Source organism: Zingiber officinale, chromosome 5A, assembly GCF_018446385.1.
Source record: "Zingiber officinale cultivar Zhangliang chromosome 5A, Zo_v1.1, whole genome shotgun sequence".
Lineage (NCBI taxonomy): Eukaryota > Viridiplantae > Streptophyta > Magnoliopsida > Zingiberales > Zingiberaceae > Zingiber > Zingiber officinale.
This window is the reverse complement of record NC_055994.1, coordinates 150,344,801-150,370,733: the sequence shown is the minus strand read 5'-3', so window position 1 is coordinate 150,370,733 and position 25,933 is coordinate 150,344,801. Positions and strand designations below refer to the sequence as shown.

The 25,933-nt window shown below is 36.1% G+C and overlaps 2 protein-coding genes across 5 annotated transcripts; one reads left to right on the top strand and one right to left on the bottom strand.

Annotated features, from left to right (window-relative positions):
- The first annotated feature begins 240 nt into the window (after positions 1 to 240).
- On the top strand, positions 241 to 22,543 carry LOC121982443 (DNA topoisomerase 6 subunit B-like). Of its 4 annotated transcripts, none has more exons than XM_042535499.1 (19): positions 241 to 554; positions 645 to 697; positions 831 to 928; positions 1,022 to 1,127; positions 1,271 to 1,408; positions 1,560 to 1,611; positions 1,734 to 1,798; positions 18,518 to 18,624; positions 18,750 to 18,852; positions 18,964 to 19,049; positions 19,128 to 19,324; positions 19,845 to 19,960; positions 20,073 to 20,158; positions 20,511 to 20,583; positions 21,088 to 21,179; positions 21,262 to 21,400; positions 21,468 to 21,562; positions 21,968 to 22,142; positions 22,256 to 22,543. In XM_042535499.1, the coding sequence occupies exons 1-19, from the start codon at positions 449 to 451 to the stop codon at positions 22,400 to 22,402; spliced, it is 2,034 nt and encodes a 677-aa protein (XP_042391433.1). In that variant the 5' UTR covers positions 241 to 448; the 3' UTR covers positions 22,403 to 22,543. The 4 variants fall into 4 exon arrangements, with proteins under 4 accessions (XP_042391433.1, XP_042391435.1, XP_042391436.1 ...); XM_042535501.1 differs by having other exon boundaries at positions 472 to 554; positions 773 to 928; XM_042535502.1 differs by lacking the exon at positions 241 to 554 and having other exon boundaries at positions 796 to 928.
- Positions 22,544 to 24,248: 1,705 nt separating this feature from the next.
- On the bottom strand, positions 24,249 to 25,001 carry LOC121983393 (uclacyanin 1-like). The gene is made up of 2 exons (XM_042536331.1): positions 24,815 to 25,001; positions 24,249 to 24,720 (listed from the first exon to the last, which is right to left on the bottom strand). Exons 1-2 carry the CDS (start codon positions 24,999 to 25,001, stop codon positions 24,362 to 24,364), a joined length of 546 nt encoding a protein of 181 aa, XP_042392265.1. The 3' UTR covers positions 24,249 to 24,361.
- Between the last annotated feature and the right edge of the window lie 932 nt (positions 25,002 to 25,933).

The following is a 25,933-nucleotide window of genomic DNA, read 5'->3' as shown; positions in this document are numbered from 1 at the left end:
GACAAATAGAATATATATATAATTTTACATTTTTCATATTTTTTTTGTATAAAATTTATTTTCACCTCTGGAGTTATGATATATAATGGTAGGACATCTATATTGCCATTTAGATATCCAATTATAATAAATTTATAAAAAAAAATTCTTTAAATGAGAAAAAGAATGTTGGGCTCGAGCTGCCCTTAATCCTTTTTTTTTTTTTATATAAAATTTATTTCCCCTTACAAATTTGATGCTCCGGCTCTTTGGGGACATTTGCGGTCAGCGGGTCAACCAATGGCCGAACCAAACCGCTAAACCCTAGCGCATCTCTTTTCTTCTTCGCCTCATCTCGCGGCGATCTGATCTCCGCCGCTTGGGATGGTCACTTGCCGTGCTCCAGAGGTCGATCTTGCGCCTGGACTTTCGTAGGCAATTCTTCACGTAGCGGGCGCGCTCTGGGTCGATGGATTCCAGCGACAGCGTCGACGGGAGCCCAGACGAGCCAAAGACTCCCAACAGGGGTAGATCGAAGAAGACTAAGAAGGAAACTGAAAGCCTATTGAAGCAGAGTAATATTCATCTGAAAAGTGGCTCCCTTGTGATAGTTTTTCGGCTTTGTGGCTTTTGATTGAGACCTTTTTTTGCGTGTTTCTTTGCAGAATCGCCCGCTGAGTTTTTCGCTGAGAACAAGAACATAGCTGGATTTGACAATGTAAGCTGTAACAGCAGCTGCATCCATTCCGTTTCCTTTGACGTATTATTTGGGCCTTTTATTTCTCATGGGCAGTTGATTTTTGGTCAACTTACAAGTTTCTTATCAAGTGAACGTCTTTTCCCCCCACCAGCCTGGGAAATCATTATACACTACTGTCCGAGAACTTGTGGAAAATGCTCTTGACTCTGCTGAGTCAATTTCTCAGCTTCCAGATATCGAGTTAGTAATGTAAGCATTTTTTAAAAGAGTAAAATTCCTTAGAATAGTTTGGTTCAGTGGTCAGACAATTAGACTAAAATGGTTATTTATCTGATGCTATAGAGAAGAGATCACTAAGAGCAAATTCAATACAATGATTGGTCTTGTTAATCGGGAGCGTGTGGATGAAGAGCTTTATGATGATTTTGAGTCTGCTAAAGCTCGTGAGGTATCTTTTCTGATGTTCTAATACCATTCAGGACAGCTACTTAGCTTCAAAATAGACTTTCATCCAGCGATATGAAGTACCAAAAGTGCTATTCTACCTTCCAGATCTTGTTCAAGCACATTTTCCTTTCACATCCTTTGTAGAAACGTCTTGCTAAAGAAGCCCGTATGCAAGAAGTTCAAGCTAAGAACCTTACCATTAAGAAGAAGCTGAAAGAACTTCCAGTTACCAAGAGTGGAAAGGGTCGAGGAGAATCATCATTCTTCAAAGTAACCTGTAAGGTGGCATTTGCAGTTCACAACTCAGGACATGAATGGAAAAAAATGAGTTTTGAGTAGTTTAAAATTTGTGCATCAAATGGGATTCTCCACTCCTGGTATATGTTATCAAAGAGTTCACATGTTTATGGTTGTTGTGAGTTTTTTTTTATAGGATAATGGGAGAGGAATGCCACATGATGAGATACCAAACATGTTTGGAAGAGGTGTGATTCTAATAATATGTCCAGAACTTCATGCCAGACTTACTGTTTTCACATATTTATAAGATTGCATACTTAGATTTGAATGAATGTGAACCATGCTGACTTCATTTGGTTTATTACAGTTCTTTCTGGTACAAAGTATGGTTTGAAACAAACTCGTGGGAAATTTGGACTTGGTGCAAAAATGGTACACTTTGCTTCTTTTGCATCACTCTTTCACATTGTAGAGCATGTAAATGAGTTTTAGTCATACTCATAGATGCTTGTTGCCTGTAATGATAGTCCTTTTTGAAATAACCATGAAGGTTCTTTTAATTCAGTAATATTCCTTTACGTGAGTTCAATCTACAGGCTGCTAGTAGCCATATGGAGTTTGAACTAGAAATATAATGTCGACAGTAATGAAATCCCTTTCTTCCTGAGCATGATTTATGTTACATTCCTAATTGTAATGTTACATTCTTCGGTTATGAATAATATAATTAATTTAATCTAAACAGAAAATCAACGAAATGGTAGAAAGCGATTTGTTTTACTAGAATTGTAATATTTGTTAAGGAACAATTATTTGTTAATTTAGGTAAATGTTCCTACAGTCTACACAGACATTATATTTTTGTGTATAGTTAAATGATAAAAACTTTGATACTGTTTGTGATTTGATGATGTTCATGTTATAACTAGAACCATGTTTTATGGACTTTTTATATTAAGTAATCACGGAACAACTTTTAACTTCATGATATCATTAATATTTCAATGTTTGTTAATAATGACTGCAAGTGCATCAAAATATGCTCGCACATAATGCCTATTTACTATGTGATGATCTTATGTATACCACTAACATTCACTTTTTAAATCATTGTTTATTTCTGGGTTATATCTATTATGTTGATCCCGACAACATTGGTTATGACTTCAATCGTGTTACAAAGTAGTTGTATAATTTTGCACTTGCTGTTCTCTGATAGAAACCCAGTTCCAGATGTGAATTGAACCTGGGTTATGGAGGAAAATGCTGGATTATCTGGATCGGGGAAACAAGTCTAAAACATTGATTGTATATTCCTGGAGGGCTAAAACACAAAAAGGGGAAGTAGGCAGTTTATATTGTAGAGTTAGTTATATCTCTGTGACAGTTAATGTTTTTATGTTTTAGAGTATGCGTGTGGTTATAAGTTGGTGGGAAGTTAGTGGGGAAGAGATCTAAGAATTATTATCAAAAGAGAGTATGGTCTTTGGCCAGTGGAGAGAATTTCTCTATCAGATTCGAGTGTTCTTGTTGTTCGTTTCTGTTAACTCTAATAAAATTCTGTGTTTCTTTATTCTGAGTTTTGGAACCCTAACATTGGTCTGATAAGAGGGGGTGTATGCTTAGAAGGAATGCCAAAGATGTCAGATAGGGTTAATGTTTTGGAAGAGAGGGTGACAATGCAAGAAGTATGCAGGAAATTAGAGGTATTATGCAATGATTGACATCTGAAGTACAACAACATGGTTCTCTTTTACAAGAGATCAACAAGCAATTAGGAACAAGGGTTGAAGCAACACCATTGAAGGGGGCATCCATTTCTGCTGATCAGTCATCTCAATCTGAGCCTTAGGAACATCGAAGTGATCAATTGGAGGAGTACAGGATGTCTATTAAGCAAGTAGAATTACCAATGTTTGATGGTTGGGATCCAATGGCATGGATTACTAGGGCTGAAATTTATTTCGAAGTCCATAATACTTCTAATGAAGTTAAGGTCAAGTTGGCATATGTAAGTATGGAAGGCTATACCTTTCATTGGTTTAATCTTCTTAATGAGACCGAAGTTAATCTAACTTGGGAAAAACTTAAGCCTGCTCTCATTGCTCGTTATGGAAGGCGTAGACATGAAAATCCTTTTGAAGAGTTGGCAACATTAAAACAAATTGGAAATGTGGAAGAATTTATTGAAGCCTTTGAGTTGATTTCTTCACAAGTTCCACGTCTACCAGAAGAGCAGTATATTGACTATTTCATGAGTGGATTACAACCTCATGTCCGAAGAAGAGTTCGAACACTCAGTCCATTGTCTAGAGGGCAATTAATGCGCATGACAAAGGATGTTGAAGAGGAATTGTTAGAGAAAGTGGGGATTTCACAAAAGCCAATTGGGAAGAAGTTATGGAGCAATTTTGTCCATGGCAGTGCTGGTCTGGGCAGTTTTTGACCCTATGTTGGGAATAATTTAATTCAAAAAAAATTGGGTCAGTCTTTTCAAATGGGCAGAACTAGAACAATATCAGGATGAGGTTCCAACAAGATTCATGATTCTAAGGAAGCTAATAATGTAGGTACTGCATCAAATAGAAATCCTTCTTTCTCCCAAGTCTCTATAGCACGAAAAGGAGAAGGAGATAAGCGAGGGTTCATGGAAAAATTTAGAGGAATTCATTCCATTTCTTATCCAAAATTATTGGAACGAAGGACCAAGGGATTATTATGCTTCAAATGTGGTGAAAAATTCCCCCCCACTTCACCAATGTGCAAAGAAACAATTGAAGTTATTAGTGTTAAAAGAAAATGAAAAATTAAATTTAGATGGAGAGATAGTGGGTCTTGAAGCAGAGATTTCAGAAGATGAGGAGTTGGAGTGTAAATTTATGGGATTATTGGATATGAATTCAGAGAGTACAAATGACAATAAAACCATGAAGTTAAAAGGCAAATTAATGGGGATTGATATCGCGGTGCTTATAGATAGTGGAGCCCGCCATAATTTTATTTCTCCTCAATTAATTGTAGCTCTCGGATTGAAGGTGTAAGAAACAAGGAAATTGGGAATTAAACTTGGTGATGGGCATAAAGTGTTTACTAAAGGGAAGTGTCCCGAGTTATACATTCGCTTGGGAACTTTTGAGTTGAAAACAGAAGCATATGTATTAGTCTTGGGAGTTCCTTGGCTGAAAACATTGGGGAAAGTTGTAATGGATTGGAAGGAAATGACCATGCAGTTCCATCATGAAGATCTTTTAGTCATTCTACAAGGTAAGTTGGAGGTAGTGAAGAAGAGTAAACAAACAGAAAAAAAAAGGAGGGCAAAATCCTGCTCCCTATATTGCCTTTTGCAAGGGCATTCTCTTATTATTGATGGGCTTTTATGGGCAGCAGAGGGAGTTCCTTCTCAAACAACATTACCACCAGAATCAGAATTGAATGCATCACAACAACTGAAATTATCACGAAACTGCAGTTTTCAAAGAAGGAAACTGGGTCATATCATTTCTGGACAAGGTGTTTCAGTTGATCCTTCTAAAATTCAATGTGTTTTGGGTTTGACAAAGAATTATCAAAGGAGTAAGAGGTTTTTTTGGGTTTGACAGTTTACAACTGGAAATTTGTAGAAAATTATGGTAAAGTAGCTAAGCCTTTGACAAAATTGGCTAAAAGGGATAATTTTCACTGGGGATCAACTTCTTTAGTTTTTCATGGAACTCAAAAGACTCTTGACTAGTCCCCCAGTTCTTGCACTTTCAAATTTTTTCAAGCCTTTTGAGTTGAATGTGATGCTTTTGGAAGAGGAATTGATGCTATATTAATGCATAATGGAAGACCGATAGCTTATTTTAGTAAAGCTTTATCAGAAGGGAATTTGTCAAAATTTGCATATGAAAAAGAATTGATGGCTTTGGTTTTGTCTGTGCAACATTGGCGTCTCTATCTTTTTGGGAGACCTTTTAGTATATACTCATCAGAAGAGCCTTAAACATGTACTATAGCAGCGGATCACAACCATGGATCAACAATGTTGGATGGCCAAGTTATTGGGTTACCAATTTGAAGTTATTTACAAATCAGGTCCGGAAAATAAAGCGGCTGAGATTATCTAGAATATATGGAGAAGGTGAATATCACACACTTTAGTGTCTTACCTACATGGGAGGAAGGTGAAAATTTTATTGAAGAAGCTAAACAAGACCATCCATTTCAGAAAATTACGACTGATTTAACCAATAATCCAAATTCTCATCTAGGTTTTAAGATGCAATAAGGAGTTTTATACTATAACAATAGACTCGTTATATCTGCTTCATCTCCTTCGATACAATTACTCCTAAAGGAATTTCATTCTTCCCCCTTTGGAGGACATTTCGGTTTCTTGAAAACTTACAGTAGGTTGACAGGTAATCTTTATTAGATAGGTATGAAGTGTTGTGTACAAGAGTTTGTGCAGTCTTGTGATGTGTGTCAAAGACACAAATATGCTGCAACCGTTTATGGAGGATTGCTCTAACCTTTGCCGATTTTGGACCTAATATGGGATGACATCTCTATGAATTTTATCACCGGGCTTCCTCGATCAAGAGGACATGAAGTTGTTTTTTTGTGGTGGATCGATTATCTAAATATGCATATTTTATTTTGTTGAAACATCCTTATACAACTAAGACAGTAGCTGAATTGTTTGCTCGAGAAATTTTGCGAGTCGGGTATCTGGATCGATCGAGAGATCGATCTCGATCCTTTCTGTTCGAACAGAAAGGATCTGGATTGATCACTCGATCGATCCAGGGCATCTGGATCACTGGATCAATCCCCTGGATCGATCGAGTGATCAATCCATGGTCTGGATCGATCCAGTGATCGATCCAGACGCCCTGGATCGATCCAGTTCCTTGGATCGATCCAATGATCGATCTTCTAGATGCCTTGATTGATTTCCATTTTTTTCTAATTAATTAATTATTTGTTCTGATTTTTTCTTTTATTTTTTCTAGGATTTTGATTGTCTGGTTAGAATTTGCAATGTCTACAAATTTGTCAAAAAAAGATAAAAAAGATATTGGTTAGAAATATTGTTATCAAAATTAAGGGGAAAAATCTGTTCAGTGCAAATTTTGTCATCATATATCGAGTGGAGGGATTACTCGTTTGAAAGAACATTTAGCTTAAACTCATAGAGGTTGCACCTTGTGTTTGTGTTCCGGATGATATTAAGAAAGAAATTAGAGAATCACTTGACAAAATTAGAGCATCTAAAAGCAAACAAACCGAATTGTTACGAGAGATTGGTGAAGGTCCCCAGAGTATAAGTACGCAATCATCAAAAGTTGGAAGTGTAGGGGGAAATTCAATTGGATGTTTTGGTAGTGGTGAATCAAAAGATAAAGGTACCCTTCATGGATTTGTTAGTTCTGAACCTCGACAAACAACTCTAAATTCGACATACAAAAAAGATTTACTGGTTGATGTGAAGCGTAGAGTTGGTCGTTTTATATACTCTGTCGCACTTCCGTTTAATGTTGTGAATGATCCTTATAAGTTGCCTATGGTTGAGGGCATTGCGGAATATGGAAGAGGGTTCAAGCCTCCTTCAATGCATGAGTTAAGAACTTGGATATTTAAAGCTGAGGTTGATGGCATCAACCTAATATATGAGGAGCATAAAAAAGCATGGGAAAAATATGGATGCACTATTATGTCCGATGGTTGGACGGATGGAAAGAATAGAAGTTTAATTAATTTTTTGGTAAATAGTCCCATCGGTACTTTCTTTTTGAAATCTATTGATGCATCAACTTCTATTAAAAATGAGGAATTGATCTTTAAATATCTTGATGATATTGTTGATGAGGTGGGAGAGGAAAATGTAATTCAAATTGTCACGGATAATGCTTCGAATTGCATTAAGACGGGGAAAAAATTATGGAGACTAGACATAGAATTTGGTGGACACCTTGTGCGGTGCATTGCATTGATCTAATGTTGGAGGATATTGCAAAGTTGAAGATTTTTTCTGACACATTTGAGCAAACTAAGATGGTTGTGAAGTTTCTTTATGATCATGGGACTATATTTTCTTTGATGAGAAAGTATACAAACGGTAAAGAAACTCTCCGTCCTGTTGTTGCTCGCTTTGCTACTTCATTTCTCACTCTTCAGAGTATATATAAGGTTAAAAGGTCACTTGAACAAATGTTTGCTTCCGAAGATTGGGTTAGTTCACCACTATCTCAAACAACTCAGAAGAAGGTCGTGAAGAGAATTGTTATTAATGATTCCAACTTTTGGTCACATTTTGTGTTAAGAGTGTTGTTCCTTTTGTAAGTGTGTTAAGGGAAGTTGATTCGGAGGAGAGATCGACCATGGGATATATTTATGAACTTATGGATAAGGCAAAAGAGACAATAAAATTTAATTGTGGGGTAGTTGACAGAAAATACAAGCCCATTTAGAAAAAAATTGATTTACGATGGACTCCACAACTTCATCATCCTCTACACGCGGCCGGGTATTATTTGAATCCGCAATTGCGTTATGAAGAAAGATTTTCTGATTGTGATGAAGTTAGAGATGATTGTATACTTGCATGGATAGGATGTTATCTTCTGATGATCGTCTTAAAGCAGACATCCAATTGGACTTGTATAATAAAGCTGAAGGAGAATTTGGAACTCTAATAGCAAAACGAACAAGAATGTTGCGAACTCCGGGTAAAATTTTCTTCTTGTAAACGTTCTTGTAAAATTATACTTGCATTCATATTTTAAAATTATATACATTCTTGTAATTTTTTTTTTAATGTTATTACTTATTAGTCTCATGATGGGAACGTTTTGGAAGTAAGACACCCGAGCTTACTACATTTGTAATTCGGGTGCTTGGTATTACTTATAGTGCTTCGGGATGTGAAAGAAATTGGAGCACTTTTGAATCGGTGAGTATTCTAAGTTTCTAACTCAATTTGAATTTTAATTGTTTTATAATTTTCATATCATTGTTTATTTTTAATTTATATATATATGTTTTCTTTTTTGTAATATTAGATTCATACAAAAAAGAGAAATAAACTTGAACATGCAAAGTTGAATGCGTTGGTGTTTGTGAAATATAACTATAACTTAGGGAGAGAAGCATTAGGAGGAGAGACAAGTTTGATCCCATTGTAGTTGATGAAATTAATTTGGATGATAAATGGATAACTGAGAAAGAAGGTCCAGTTCTCCCCGTAACTACTAAATGACTTGAAGATGATGAATTATTTGAAAGTGATCTTATTGTGAGTGTGCCGTCGGCTACATTTGAAAGTCTTTTCGACTCAGATATGCGAATCGAAGATGTCGAGGATATAGTTGAAGTTCCTCCTATGAATTCAAAAAAGAGAGTTGTTGAAAATTCAAGTGCAAATTATTTATTTATATCTATTTCACCTATAATTGATTCTTAAATGTCGTATCTCTTATATAATAGGTGGAAGCAAAGACAACAAGCAATGTTGAGTCTTGTTGACGTGGAAGATAATCATCTTGATGCTGAAAATTATGGAGGAGTAATTCCAACAACTTTTGATAGTGGAAATTTTCCAACTATAGATACTATTGATGATGATAGTGATATAGAATTGGATGATACTGATTATTTTTATGTTATGTTGTTTTAATTATAAGACTTTTTAAATTGTTGTTATGGGATATTTTGACATGTAATGAATTATTATGATTAATTTTAGGTTATGTTATTTTTATTTTATTTATATAAGTATATTTTATTTTTTTAAAATTTAAACATTGACGTGCACGAAAAGCTTGCGCTATACGCTTCGCTATTTACGCTACGCGATGACAAGACAAAAACGATATGAACCAACGTTACACGATTTAAAACACTAGATATTATGGATCTTTCCAAATTATTGTAAAATATGGAAAGATTGCATATAAGCTCAAACTTCCCTCTTATTCTCGAGTTCATCCTGTCTTTCATGTATCATTACTTAAGAAAGCTATTGGAGAGTATAATGTACAAGCAGATCTTGCCCTTCTCGAGTCCATCCCCTCTTTCATGTATCATTATTAAGAAAGCTATTGGAGAGTATAATATACAAGCAGATCTATCTAGTGGATTGGAGGTAACACTCGAAGATGATGTGGATCACGAATATGTGATTGCTAGTAGAGATATTGTTTATAATGGCGAAGTGATTCATCAATGGCTAGTCAAATGGAAGAGCAAGGACATGATTGACACAACGTGGGACGATGATTTCACTCTTAGAACTCAATTTCCGCATTTTAGCCTTGAGGACAAGGCTATAATTGTAGTAGGTGGTAATGATAGAAACCCAGTTCCAGATGTGAACCTGGGTTACGGAGGAAACATGCTAGATTATTTGGATCATGGGAGAAACAAGCCTAAAATATAGATTGTATATTCCAGGAGGGTTAAAATACAAAAGGGGAAGTAGGCTGTTTATATTGTAGAATTAGTTATATCTCTGTGGCAGTTATGTTTTCATGTTCTAGAGTATGTGTGTAGTTATAAGTTGATGGGAGGTTAGCGAGGAAGGGATCTAAGAATTGTTGGAATCCCAAAGTTATTTTTGGTGTAATCAACCAAGTTAGGTTAGGTCTTGTTATTTTCTGATCCCGTCTAAGTGTGCAGGAGCTTAGGAGCACAGGAAGTCGAGCGGAAGATGCAACTAGCGAGAAGGACGGCACGAGAGAGAGTCGACGGGTTCGGTGCGTCCGAGGGACAAGATGCTGCGGAAGAGAACGCCGGTGTACTAGAACGATGTGCGGGATGTTCGAGGGACGAGAAGTCGGAGCGGAAGCTTGCTTGGGAGAAGGTCGAAATTGGGTTCGGGTGAACCTTATTTCGGTTGGCCGAAATCACCCAGACGATCAGAGTAGCAGAAGAGCTAGAGTGGAGCTATGGAGCTGCTAGAGGCGTCTTCAACAGGAGTTGAAGGCGCCTCCGCGACCTTCAGGCTGAAGCAATGTTCGAAATTGCACCCTAGGCGGCCGCCTAGGCGCTGTGCGGCAGGATGCCGCGCCGGAAACCAGCGAGGCGGAAGCCCTAGGCGGCCCCAGCCGCCTAGGCGGGTCCTCGGCGGTCCTCCACGGGCTTCGGCGGGCTCGGCGGGCCAAGCTTTTTAAGGCATGTTAAATCCGATTTTTAGGTATTTGCCAAGCGTTCGTAGGCATTCGTTTGTTTCATCGCCCCGGCTGTTCGTCTTCCCTGATCGCTCCCTGATCGCGTTGCTTCCGGTAAATTTTTGTTTCCGTTCATTTTTATTTCATCGCCCTTTTTTTGTTTCTCAAATCTTCGTCGCGGCAACACCGGACGCATCGCAGGTGTCAGACGCTGCTGGAAGCTTCGCCGGACGTGCCGTACGCGTTCGGCGAAGTCCGGCGTTGCTTCGAGCAACGCCGGTAGAGTCGCGATGCTTCTGGCTGTGCCAAAAGCTTTCCGCGCGACGCTACCGGCGCTGCTTCCAGCAGCGCCGGACTTCGCCGGACGCATCGGACTCGTTTGGCGAAGCTTCCGACATCGCAGGAGCCCTCCCGCGAGCCGCCGGTGGCAGACCGTGGCGTCCGCCGTCGCGCGAGTCGCGAGACTCGCGAAAGAGATGCGTTTTTAGCGTTATTTTTTTATTTTTTTTTAGATTTAATAAAATAAAATAATTCCTAACTCCTAACGGGGATAATTTTAATAATAAGGTTAAGTTCATAAATCCTAATAAAATTAAGATCCCAATTAAATATATTTAAAATGTATCTTTTTTATAATAAATATTATTAATTTATATAAAACAAATTTAAATATATAAAATTATATATAAAATTCTAATAATCATTATTAATTTATATAATCATATTTAAATATATAAATAATATATTTATTTTTTTTAAATAAATAATATTAAATATTAATTTATATATTATCATATTTAAAAAATTATAATAAATATTATCATTTTATCAGATTTAAAAATATAAAAATATTTAAAATTAAAAAACATATAATACATATTAATAAATTAATAAATCATATTTAATTATTTATAAATTATAAATTTTATATATTATAAATTTATATTAATCGGATTTATACATATTAAAATTATATTAAAATTTTAAATTTTTTAATAAATATTATTAATTTATATAAATCATATTTATAAATTTTATATATTATAAATGTATATTAATCGGATTTATAAATATTAATTATTAAAATTATATTAAAATTTTAAAAATTCTAATAAATATTATTAATTTATATAAATCAGTTTTAAAAATATGAAAATTAAATTAAAATTTTAAAAATTCTAATAAATATTATTAATTTATATAAATCAGTTTTAAAAATATGAAAATTAAATTAAAATTTTAAAAATTCTAATAAATATTATTAATTTATATATAAGTATATAACAGATTTAATAATATTAAAAATATATTTAAAATTAAATTTATTTAAACAAATATCTAATAAATTTTATTAATTTGATTAAGATATATAAAAAAATATTCTCAGACTTGTTAATGACTTAATGTTATATTTCATATTTTCATTATTTTGTATTGTATATTTGTATGGTATAATTAAATTTTAATATCATATTATGTCTTGTTATATATAAATTTTTTTCCTTCAGATTAATTGTTATCAATGGCAAGCAATCCATTTTCGACAGCATCTGTCACTCAACTCGAATTCGGAATTCTTAGAAGAAAATCAAATGACATCGGATGGGAGTTTGGAATATTGATTGAGCCTAAGAACCTCGACAAAATTAAATGTAAGTTATGTGGAAAAGCAATGTCAAGAAGAGTGTATAGGATAAAGGAGCACATTGGAAATATACCTGGAAATGTATCGGGTTGTCGAAAAGCATCTCAAGAAGACAAAAATAAGTGCAAACAGACTATTTTAGAAGAGAGGAACAGAAAGAAGAACAAAATAATGGAAGAACAAACTTGTAGAGCAGAGGTGGCTATTTCCGTAGATGAAGAAGAAGGTTCTGAAATTGAAGGGATGGATGGAGTTAAAAAACCTCTTCCACTTGGCCCCATGGATAGATATGCATCGGCAATTACTCCAGAAAATACAGGCTCTAGTGGAAGTAAAGTACTTTGGCAAAAAAATATAAATGAAGTTCTTTTCAAAGAGAGTACTCAACAAGTTCAACAATATGTTGGGAGATGGGTTTATGAAAATGGAATCTCATTCAATGCTGTTGATAATGATAGCTTCAAGCAACTAATGGAGGCAGTGGGTCAATTTGGACCAGGATTCAAGCCTCCAACTCAATATCAACTTAGGGAGCCACTATTGAAAGCCGAAGTTGAAAGAACAAAACAATTGCTGAAGAAATATGAAGAAAAATGGGCAAAGAATGGATGCTCGATCATGATAGATGCATGGAGTGATAGAAAAAAGAAGAAGCATCTTAAATTTGTGTGTTAATTGAAGGAGGGTACTACATTTTTAGAGTCTAAGGAGTTTTCAGAAGAGGCACATACAGCTGAACTTATTTTTGAGTATGTTGACAAGTGTGTTGAACAAGTAGGAGCTCAGAATATTGTTCAGATTGTTACAGACAATGCCACCAATAATATGGCTGCAGCTAAATTGATGAGAGAAAAACGACCTGGAATCTTTTGGAGTTCATGTGCAACTCACACTATTAATCTCATGCTTGAAAGTATTGGCAAACTTCCACGATATAAAAAGGTGATTGAGCAGTCCAAGACTTTTACCATTTTCATCTATGCTCACCATAAGACTTTATCATTGATGAGAAGTTTCACGAAGAAGAGAGACATAGTCCGACCAGGAGTTACCAGTTTTGCATCAAATTTCCTCCCATTGCAAAGTTTGATTGAAAAAAAAGCTAGTTTAAGGGCCATGTTTACAAGTGATATGTGGGAGAAATGTAAATGGTCAAAAACAAACAAAGGAAAATTGGCTTACTCTACAGTGATGAGCATGAGTTTTTGGAATGGTGTAACACTTTGTTTGAAAATATTTGCTCCTTTGGTAAGAGTTCTTCGATTGGTAGATGGAGATAGAAAGCCATCGATGGGATTTCTATATGGGGAGCTTCTTCAAGCTAAAGAAGATATCAAGGTGGCTCTGAATAATGTGGAATCAAATTATCAGCCTATCATAGTCATTATTGAGTCAAAAATGAAGGATAGACTTGATACATCATTGCATACCACTGTATTTTTGTTGAATCCTTATTTTTACTACAAAGATAGTTTGATTGCTCTTTATGAGGAGGTCGCGATGGGGATTTTTGAATGCATGGAAACTTTGTATGCCAATGAGTTAGATTTACAAGATACAATTATTAACAAGGAATTTCCAAAATATAGAAATAAGACTGGGTTATTTGGAAAAACATTGACAGCAAAAGTATGTGAAAAAAATAATGATACATTTGATCCATGTGCATGGTGGAGTACATACGGTGTTCACACACCTAACTTGCTAAGGGTGGCATTGAGGATACTTTCATTAACTACAAGTTCATCTGGGTGTGAAAGAAATTGGACTACATTTGAAGGAGTAAGTTTTGAACTTTCAGCCTACTTTTTAATTAAATTAGTTATAATTTTTAACGTCTATACTGTATATTCAGGTACTAACTATAGTATTTACTTTCTCTGTTTTTTTAGATTCACACAAAGAAAAGAAATAGGTTGGATGCCAACAGGTTGAACAATCTAGTATTTGTCCAATTTAATGCTAGATTGTTGAACAAACAAAAAAGAGAAAAAGAAAGAAATGTTGATGTCCTTCTTGCAAAAGATGCTTCAAATGCACAAGGTTGGATTGTGGATGGTGGGGAAGATGATGAAGTTGAACTAGGTTCCGGGCTCACTTGGCAAATGGTTGATGAAGCAAGTGGAGCAGATGAAAATCTACAACCCCGAAGAAGCTCCAGAGTGAGAGAACTCCATGAAGATGATTTTGAATCCGAAGAAGAAGACGAGGATCATAATAATGATATTGAGTTTGTGTCCGATGAAGAACAAGTTATTGAAAATTATGGAGAAGAAGAAGCAGAATAAATGAGTCTATGAGATATTATTAGTTGTGTAATTTTGAACTCATTTTGTTAAGACATGATTTATGTTATTTAACAATTATATTTTTCTTAGTAGTTACTAGTTCACAATGCATTGTAATCTTGAATTGAACTATTGCTACTATTTTCCAATGTTCTACCGTTTACTATATGATTATGATAACTTATTGCATGTTCATTTTTTGGTATTGGAAAGTATGTATTTATTTCAGCATACATAGTTAGATCTTCATTGCTATGAAATTGTTTAAGACAACATTTAGATTTACATATAACATTGTCCACAGTCCACATGAAACAAGGGATACCGTGGAATCCGCCTAGCGGCGCCTAGTCCCCGCCTAGGCGCTAGGCATTGGTCTGCCGCCCGACTAGCGCCTAGCGAATTTTAGAACCTTGGGCTGAAGGTGCCTTCAACCAGCCATGGAAGACGCCTTCGACTAGGCAATCTGGCCGTTGGCGGAAAGGATAAAGTTTTATCCTTTGCCTTGGTGGAAGCGCCTTTCAGCCCTATGGAAGGCGCCTTCAGCTTGCGGATAAGGTTTTCCAGGACTAAAAAAGGACTCCTGGACCTAGGAAAAAGATAACAACTTATGTATTTGATTTCCTAGTAATAGTCTGAGCTATTAATGAGTGTAAGAGGCTTCTCCGCCTTTAGTGAAGAAGATTTTTTAAGAGCTTTCATTTGGTTTGGATTAACAACCATGTAGGTTATAACCAAGTAAATTCTGATGCCTCTTTCTTTAGTTTTTCATTGTTTTATTTTATTTACTATTGCTGCTAACCTGAGTTGAAAAGTTCGAGAAGGTATTGGTTTAAGTGTTTTAGGCAACTCAACCCTATCAAGCCGGCCGACCTGGATCAACAAGTGGTATTAGATCCTAACAACTTCAGGAGGACTAATCGCCGAACGAAGCACACGAGATGTCCGGTTCAAGCTTCGAGGGGGACTTTGCCAACTGGAAAAGAAGATGGAGGTATTTTTCAAGACTGATTTCGATTTATTTCTAATAATGGAGTTTGGTATTCTAGCACCTGAAGGTAAAGATAAATACCACTAGACCAAAAAGGAGCAAGCTGATTTTGTGGCAAACGGGAAGCAGAGTTCCATCTGCTAAGCGTTCTACCGCCACAAGAAGTCAATTGAATCTGAGTCTACGAGTCTGCGAAAGAGTTCTGGGAGAAGTTCCTGGAACTACACGAAGGAACCTCGGAGGCGAAACTTACAAGACGGGATTTGCTCAGAAACTAGATCAGCAACATCAAACTGGAACAAGGCGAAACAGTTGCACATCTTCATTCAAGGATCAAGGAGCTTATTACTGGACTCACGAATCTCGAAAAAAGGTAATTAACCAAGATTCGCTAAGGTACGCGCTTAACGCATTCCCTAGAAGTACTGAATGAGCATCATTAGTAGATGCCTATTACATATTTAAGGATTTAGATTTAACTACGTTAGAACAATTATTTTCTATTTTTGAAGTCCATAAAATAAGATATGCAGATCAGAAGGAGCCGAAACACGACATTGCCCTTAAGGCAAAGATGGATGAACAAGATTCAGAGTCCTCTCTCGACGACAATGAAACGGTAATGATGGTAAGACATTTTAAAAAGTTAACTCTAGAAAATCTAACCATCTGCAGGGTAGAAAGAGAAGGACAATCAGATGCTGTCACTGCAATGAAGAAGGACACATTAAAGACAACTGCCTAAGTTAAAGATCAACGAGAAGGACAAAGGCAAGAACAAGAAGTCTGTCCAAAAGAACAAATACAAGACCCTGAAGGTGACGTGGGACGAAACGTCGTCCGAATCGGAGGTCGAAGCCTTTTCCGGGCTTGCGTTGATGGCAAGTCATCAAGAGGATAAACACGAAGCAAGCTCGTCCGAGATGAGTATCGAGAGCATCGATGAAGGACGAGCAACATTGGAAGAATGCAGCAGGTCAGGGGGAGCCACGGACAACGAAATCGACAAGGTAAGTCAGATACGATCTCTTCCTCTTGATAAGATGTTTAAATTCGTTAAATTATTATTTAAAGATTGTTGCAAATTAAAAAATTAAAATTAATTTTAGCAAAATCTTATACATTAGAAGAATTTGATAAATTAAAATTGAAGAATAATAATTACCAAAAGAAATAGCATACTTGAACAATCGTGCATGCTCGTTTAATCAAAACAATAAAATATATAATTTGAATTGAATTTTAAATATCACAAAGGACAAGTTAAGAAAATTTCAAAGAAATATATAGATACTCAAAAGATTTTTAATTAATCTAGTAGGCTGGAACCTACATGGGGTTCCAAAAACTTGTCTTAATTAAAAGCTTAATTAGACTTAGAGTTTTCAGATAGTATATTAAATATTTGATTTCATTATAAGACTTTATCTAGAAGTGGTTGATGATCCAATAACCAAGAAGACTTAGTGCCTCGCCACAACCTAAAAGTCGATTAACGAAATAAAATGTTTAATTGATAAACTGATAAGCATGAAATAGTTAGTTAAAATAATACTTTCAATTTTTGTCAATTTCATAACTTAGAAAATTTCTTTTAAAACTTAGTGTTTCAAATATTATTGCAATTTTTCTAAAGTGATATCAAAATGATTTTTCAAATTTTTTTTTTTTCAAAAATACTTACTTTTTGTTCTTGGAAAGTTATCCTTAGTTTTTTATTACCCCAATTTTTATGTGATCAAAAGGGGAGAAAAGGAAAAATTAAGTCTAAGAGGAGGTAGTAGTTAAAATTTTAAATTTTAAATTTAATTTGAATTTTTTTTTGTACTTTATTGCATACTTGTATTTTTTATTGCTTTAACTTTATATTTGTTTATCCTAACTTAACTTGGGTTGCTCACATCAAAAAAGGGAGAGATTGTTGGAACTCCAAGATTATTTTTGGTGTGATTAATTAAGTTAGGTTAGGTCATGTTACTAGAAACAACCTCTTGCAAAAAGCAGGGTAAGGCTGCGTACAATGGATCCTATCCCCGGGACCCCGCATGGCGGGAGCTTCGTGCACCGGGCTGCCCTTTTAAGTTAGGTCACGTTATTTTCTGATCCCTGTGTCTAAGTGTGCAGGAGCTTAGGAGCACAGGAAGTCAAACGGAAGACGCGGCTAGCGAGGACGGCATGGGAGAGAGTCAGCGGGCTCGGTGCGTCCGAGGGACGAGGTGCCGCGGAAGAGTACACCGATGGACGAGAAGAACGTACGCGATGTTTGAGAGACGAGAAGCCGAGGAGGAAAGCTGCTCGAGTAGAAGACCGGAAATTGGGTTTGGGTGAGTCCTATTCTGGATGACCGAAATCACCCAGGCGATCAGAGCAGTGGAAGAGCTAGAGTGGAGCTATGGAGTTGCTAGAGGCGCCTTCAATGGCTGAAGGCGCCTTCGGCCATAGAAAGCGCCTTCGACTATTCAATTTGGCCGTTGGCGGAAAGGATAAAATTTTATCTTTTGTCTTGCTGGAGGCGCCTTCCAGGCTTCCAGCCCTATGGAAGACGCATTTAGCCTGCGGATAAGGTTTTCCAGGGGCTATAAAAAGACTCTTGGATTTAGGAAAAAGATAACTTTTGTATTTGATTTCCTAGCAATAATTTGAGCTATTAACGAGTGTAAGAGGCTTCTCCGCCTTCAGTGAAGGAGACTTTTTAAGAGCGTTTATTTAGCTTGGATTAACAACCACTTAGGTTGTAATCAAATAAATTCTGGTGCCTCTTCCTTTAATTTTTTATTATTTTATGTTATTTGCTATTGTTGTTAACTTGAGTTGAAAAATTCGAGAAGGTATTGATTTAAGTGTTTCAGACAGCTCAACTCTCTCCAATCGACTGACCCCGACAAATAAGAATTATTATCAAAAGAGAGTATGGCCTTTGGCTGGTGGAGAGAGTTTCTCTCAGATTCGAGTGTTCTTGTTATATTATTTCTGTTAACTCTAATACAATTCTATGTGTTTCTTTATTCTGAGTTTTGGAACCCTAACATTCTTTGTGCCTTCTTCTAACTTGAGTTTTGTATGAATGGAGGATAACAGGCTCTGATTTGGTCCAAGATGAGCACAGGACTTCCTATTGAGATTGTCTCAGCTGCAAGAGAACAAAATTATGCATCCTTTTGTCGACTAGACATTGATATTCATCGGTAATACATTGACCTAGAATGATTACTGGCTAAAGATATTTATATTCTTTCCCTTTGGAGTTTGGAGTTTCTGTTTGTACATCACCTGCTGACACAGGCCAATATTTGGTGTGTTTGCTTCTCAGAAACATTCCTCATGTCCATTTACATGAAAAAAGGGAAAATAAGGATAAGTGGCATGGCGCTGAAATTCAAATTATCATCGAGGGAAACTGGACTACTTATCGTGTATGCTGCTTGTATATCTATTTTAGTATTTGGAAGATTATATCTTTCATAAACAATGAATTTGAAATGATTTATTTGTTAATATTTGAAAAACATGTTTGCTGTATACAGTCAAAAATAATTCACTACATGCGACAAATGGCAGTGATCACACCTTATGCTCAGTTTCTTTTTAAATTTATCACGGACTTGTCTGAGTAGGTTCCATTTCCATAACAGTTGATTCTGTTTATTCTCAATATTATGATGGACAACACTTCTTTGTTTGGTTACAGTAAAAATGTGACAATAAGATTTGCACGAAGAACAGATGTAATGCCTCCAGCTCCTATTGAGACAAAGCACCATCCCTCTGCTGTTGATATACTACTCATCAAATGCCTTATTGCAGAAACCTCAAAGAAAACTCTTCAGCAATTTCTTCAACATGAATTCATCAATATATCCAAGTCATACGCTGAACGTTTAATTGGTATAAATTCGAGTTTGTTGTCTATTTACCTCTATGGATGAAACATGAATTCGATAAAATCGCTACTGGAAGGTGTTTTTTTATCCCTTTGTCAGTTTATACTTACAAAACCTGATTGCTCCGTTTTTTCTGTGCAACAAGGTACTTTGTACCATTTTGGAGGTCTCATTGATATTAATTCTATCATTTTGACATTTATTCACAAAAGGCCGTTGAGGTTTATTTCATAGATAATCTGCATTATAGATGAGTTTCAGGAAAAAGAAAGTCTCCTAATCCTAATTCCTAAAAGACACCGACCAAGATGATGTATGATCTAAATGGCCGAGTCAAACCTTCCAATCCTATTGCCAGATCGTCCTGCTATGCTTCTTATCTCACCTTTGATGCTAGCCTGCTCATTTACGGTTACACTAGATTTTATAGTGGGCATATATGGATATATTAACTTATATTCCACACTAAGTAATGTTCCATTATATGGCATGATTAAAAGTAGCATTTTGTTTCTTTTTTCCAGGGGAAATGGGCCCTGATTTTAGTCCAAAGATGACTGCGAAAAGTCTGACATCCCAACAGATTGTTCGGATACATCAATTATTTCGACAGGCCAAATTTGATGATCCAAGTGGAGATGTGAGTAATACTTGACTTCTTTTTAGACATCAGAATTTGATCTTGATATATTCCTCATGCTCTTGTGGTGTTAAATTTTTTTTGAAATGTCTCTGCTCTCCTGTATCAACAGTGTCTTAGTCCAGCAGGTGAATACAATCTTCGTCTTGGAATCATCAAGGAGCTGCAGCCAGACATGGTTGCCACATATTCAAGCAGGTCTATATCTTCCTTTGATATGCAAATTTCGATACATTTCTTATGCTATAATGCTTATAATTCCCGAGTCAACTTGGAGCATCATGGTGACTAACTAATCATTGGTTATATACAATTTAACATTTCAATTTTTTTTTTTTATCTTTTTGGATTTAGTTTGATCTTTTGTACTATGGATGATCTTCTAGTTCCCATTATGATATAAGTTTTAATATCTATGAGTCAATTTGGAGCATCATTGTGATTGGCCATTGAGTAAACAGCTTAGTGTTTAAAAGTTATGATTCTTTTTAGGTTTAATCTTTGCTCTGTACAATATTGTTGATTTTCTGTAATTATTTTGTGAATCCAGTCCCCAAGTTTTTGAAGGACATCCATTCATTGTTGAAGCTGGAATTAGCCTTGGTGGAAAAGAGGTTAAACAAGTAAGTAGTTAATCATCACTCGTGCATCTTATGTGATTACTGCGATGTTTTTCATTTTACTGCAAAGGGATGCAATCTATATCATCTCGTCACAAGAGTGTCAAAAGCTGTAATTTATTTGTTATTTGCAACAAAGAACTATGTGAATTGATTACAAAATATACAGTGAGAGACACAATGCAATTGTGAGGTTTTTCATAATGCTTGACCGATGATGTTTCTCTGAGAATACTTGTGTAGATTTCCAAAAAATAAACATTATATGTGCTTTCTGAGTTTAACTTAATGCCTTGTTGGCATCATAATGGTGAGGCTGCAGGTGCCAAAACCACTGATCTGGGTGCTCCCTGTAAGCTAAATGTTGATAATTTAAATTACACTCTGACAAGGATATTTTCAATTACTAATGTGTGGTATATTGCCCTATAATTTCTTTGAAAATGTGAATTGGTGTTGTTTTATACAGTTGCAATGAAAAGGAATTCACTCTCTTTTTCAAAATAGGGTCTCAATATATTCCGGTTTGCAAATCGTATCCCACTTCTTTTTGAGCAAGGAGCAGATGTTGTCACGAGAACTGCAATGAAAAAGATCAAGTCAGATTCCTGACCACAAGATTGAATGTGCATATTTCCATCTTTTTCTTCTCATGATTGCCTATTTTCATGTTCCTTTTAGTTGGAGTACTTACAAAATTAACCAGATGCAAGATAAAATCGGTGTCTTTGTAAGCATTGTCAGCACAAAAATACCATTCAAAGGAACCGGAAAGGAATATATTGGAGATGATATTACTGAAATCTCTTCAGCTGTCCAGGTACTAAAATTTTAGTTCATATATCATGAGAGGAAATAAACTGATATCTATTCATCTGCACATGCAGTCTGCTATAAAACAATGTTGCCTTCAACTGAGATCTAAAATAGTGAAGAAACTTCAAGCCCGGGAACGACAGGAGAGGAAGCGCAACCTGACCAGGTAATATAAATATTGCACAGGATTCTTGCTTCACACGGTTGTTGATTACTTATTATTATAGAATCAGCATAACCAATTTGTTTCCTAACCTTTCTTCTTTGTATATATCACGAGGTCCATCTGTTTCTTGTATGATAGTGTTGAATATTATTCCATCCTGGTTGCTCCAGATACCTGCTTTGTTTTGTATGATTTCGCTACTGAAAGTAAAATGTTTTTTTTTTCTTTTTTTTGAGGGAATCCATAAAATTGCGAAGATGTGGTCTTCAAAAAAAGCAGGTTTACAAAAGTTTAAATGTGGCTTCTGTGATGAGCTTCTCAATTCCTTTTGGATATCTAGTAATGCAAATGGTTCTGCTCACTGCCATATGTTCAGTTCCCTTTCTGATGTTTTTGTTTTTGCAGGTACATTCCTGATGCTTCAAGAGCCATAATGGAGGTCCTCGACGAAATGGCTCAGGATTACGACCCAAAGAGGCACCGTTATGACAAGGAAGATGATGAACTTGTGAGTAAAGTTGCATCCCACCAGATAACCGAAGCTACTTTTCGAGAAAACCTCTCACAATATGTTGAACAGGTAGTCTTATATTCTCTTCAGCTGCCATTTTGAAATGATTTACTGGTATGTTGAGAAGTCTTTGGCATCTGTCACCACGACCCTCGTTTACTCGTTGCCTTAACATCATTCAGGTGGATTACGAGATGGCCCTGGAATATGCGACGCAAACTGGAGTCATCGAGGAGCCACGCGAAGACATTTATTTAAGCTCACTCGAAGGTTTGTTCAACTGCGTCGACCTTCATAGCCCCGTCTTCATTTTTAGATTAGCGACTTAGCTCATTTCTTCATTGATGTGTATCTTGAGAAATAAACATTCCTCCTCCGTTGTGCATTGCTTGGATCCGATCGGATCATGTTGTACGAGACAGATTACAACGTGTTCTTATTTAATTATCTAAAGTTGTGGTTTCAGCAAATGGCTTTTCTCACTCGTGGTTGGTTTAATATAATTTCACAATACCCCATCACCCTGGCGCTGCGGTAAGACGAACTGCAGATAATTCGGTTTGATTCCCGTGCAGAGCATTACACGCATGCATTTCTCGAATTACTTGGACAATTAGGCTGTTGTGTCAGGAGCTCCTCTCCAGGACTAGCTGGATGCAAGTTCGATTCCCATGCGAGGCATCATATGTCCGTAATGCTCCAATTATTGGGAAAGCCGGGTTATCGTGTCAGGAGCCACCGCGCTTTTATATTAATTGGACGTAATTTAGATATTTGAATTATATATATATATATAAATTACGTCCAATTAATATATATATATATATATATATAATCTCCCCGACTCTAAGTCTGTGACGGTACCTGATTGTTACTGTAGCACTGTTTTTTTTTTCAAACTGTAGTAGTGACCAATCAGAATTAGCAGATATAAGGTTATAGTAATTATGAAATTATAATTGTTATAACGTTTTTATTTGTTGTCATACCATGTAGTTACTATGATTTTGTGATTGATAAAATAAATTTAATCATGTTGTAGGTACGAAATCGTAACTGTTATAATGTTCTGATTTAGATATGTTATAGCAGTGATGATTTTGTATCTGTTATAATGTTTGGATTTGTAGTCTAATTATATTGTAATAGTTACGAAATCATAGTTGCTATAACATGATTAGATTAGAATATTATAGCAGTTACGATTTCGTAATTGTTATAATGTATTGGTCCTATTACGTTACAACAACTACGATTATTATTACAGTTGCGAAATCGAAGCGGTTACAATGACACCGCTACAGTAAAAAAAGTTTTGGATTTTTTTAATTCTGAAGAGGTGCTGCTATAGTAGAAAAAATATCTGACGGAGTGCTATAGTGAAAATAATGTATATACGAGCAGCGAGAATCGAGGAGCAGATATGCTATGTGTGTGTATATATATATTAATTTGTTTTTTAATCGATTCATAATTCAAAATTTATATCACTTAAATTATTTTGGAATGTTTAAATGGAGATATTTTTTTTTTACAATATTTGTATTGAATAAAATATCTAACGTGCATTTGATTTAAATTATCATATATAAATTTGATTATGTGATTATCAAAATGAGAAAATTAAATTTTTAATCTTGTAACTTGTATCTTTTTTAATTTTAGTCTTGTTATGAGTCAATTTACATTTTTAGTCCTATAATTTGTAATATTTTTTAATTTCAATTATTTTTTCTCCAAAATTAAAAATTTTCAACGGAAAATATTCGATTTGTGGTTGGAATATAAAAAACAGACAGGTCATAAAAAATCAAAATCCCCAAATTCAATTTTCAACTCAGTATTTTTCGTTGAAAATTTTTAATTTTAGAGAAAAAAGAGCTAAAATTAGAAAATATTATAAGTTATTGGACTAAAAATATAAATTGACTTATAACAAGACCAAAATTGAAAAAGGTGCAAGTTACCGGACTGAAAACGTAATTTTCTCTATCAAAGTTAAGAGGATTACACATTCTGGAACAAAAATTTGAAAAAAAATATTTTATTAATTCCGGAATTATATAAAATCTCACATCTTTGAAATAATCACATTTCGAATTATATCCGAGAATCACATAACCAAATAAAATTAAATATATTATCAATAGTAACATTCAATCAAAGCAATCCGGAAGTAATACAATAACTGGGATTCAAATTTTAAATGGAATGAAAATCCCCATAGTCGACCTTAGAAGTCAACTCAGGCGTCAACAGCATTCAAAGCTCAAGCACAAGAACCGACATCAACACCAAAAAATAATTGCAAGAACGAACAACACAAGCAAAGATGCTTTGGCATGGCTTGATCCAGAAGTTCCAGGTGCCAATGCCGCTGTTTCTCCATCGATATCGGTCACTTTCTTCAGTGAAATTGAACCACCAGGTTTAACCTTGGGCATCACCTCCACATGCAGCTTCAGCCCCTTCTCGCACTCTTCCAGCTTACCACTGCTGAAGTATCGCGCTCCTTCACCATGAAGCCTGACCTTGTCGAAGCCTTTCGAATACAACTTGATCGGGTTGCTCAAGTTGCATGACTCAAACTCCTGCTTGCTCTGAAGCTCCATTATGCTGTCCTCAGTTGTTGCCGAGTATGCAAACCCTGTCAAACTCAAATAGTATGCATCGTTTGATCAAAAACAGAATTCCTCGGAACAACAACGACAACAAAGAAAAAGAAGAAAAAAAAGTACTACAGATCTCGTCTCCAACTTGGAGGATCCTATTAATGGACCAAGCAGCCAGATTGGAAGAGAGATCCAACCCTTGGTCATTGCCAACCACATGCTGGACTGAAACTGTTGTTCCAAAGGCATTATCAGTAGATGCTAATGCAGTGAGTGAGACCAGAAGGCCAAGATAAACCCAAGAAGAACCCGCCATGTTGCTGAGAGAAGAAGAACAGGTATAAATATACTTCGCCACTTCACTTCATTCTTCCCTTCCAACCTAACAGTTTATTGGTAGGTAGATTCTCTTCCAACCTAACAGTTTATGGGTCGGTAGAGTGGAACACATGGGACGAACAGGAGACAAGGCCAGCCATGTTTATCAGGTAGGTAATTGATTTTGTTCAAAATATGAGTCAGATGAAGGTCGGATGAATTGTCGCTGGGATTGACGGAGAGGCGACTGTGACACTCTTATCGTATGTACCCGTGTTAGCCCCTTAGACTCGACGCCATGGCTGGAAGCAAGGATTGGCTCGTTGCTCCTTGGATCCAGCAAAGTGGGCATGTGCGCAAGACATGCTAAGCAGCGGGTGGACATGAGGCAGTGCGCGGGCACTGTCCAAGCACAAGTCGAGCGGGAGGTCGACTTGGCGGTGGCAAACAGATGCGAATAAGCGGACGCGCGGAATCGGAGCATTTGGCCAAGCATGGCTCGGAGAAATCGTGAGCCATGGCATGCAGCGGGTGCATGCAATGCAGCATACGGAAGGATGCAGCAAAAGGGGCCTACTTCGGCCCAAGCCCATGAAGCAGAACCATGGACAACACAGGGGTGCAGACTGGCTTTGACACGGCGCCAAGGCAGCGACGAGGTGGCTGGCGGTTTGGGACATGTGGCATGGCAATTTGTTAGTTAGAGCCCTAGAGCCAATCATTTGATGATTGTATGGACTCATTGTATCATATTCTTGTATATTAATAAAGGCATTTGTTTGGTTATTATACTTATTTGTATTAGTGCCAAATAGACTAAGTATAATAGCGTCCTTGAGTAGAAGGTTCATATCTATATCAATCGATTAGTTGAATCGATAGTGAGATGATAAAGGGAACACTACTCTAAATCATTCCTAGTCGAGTATT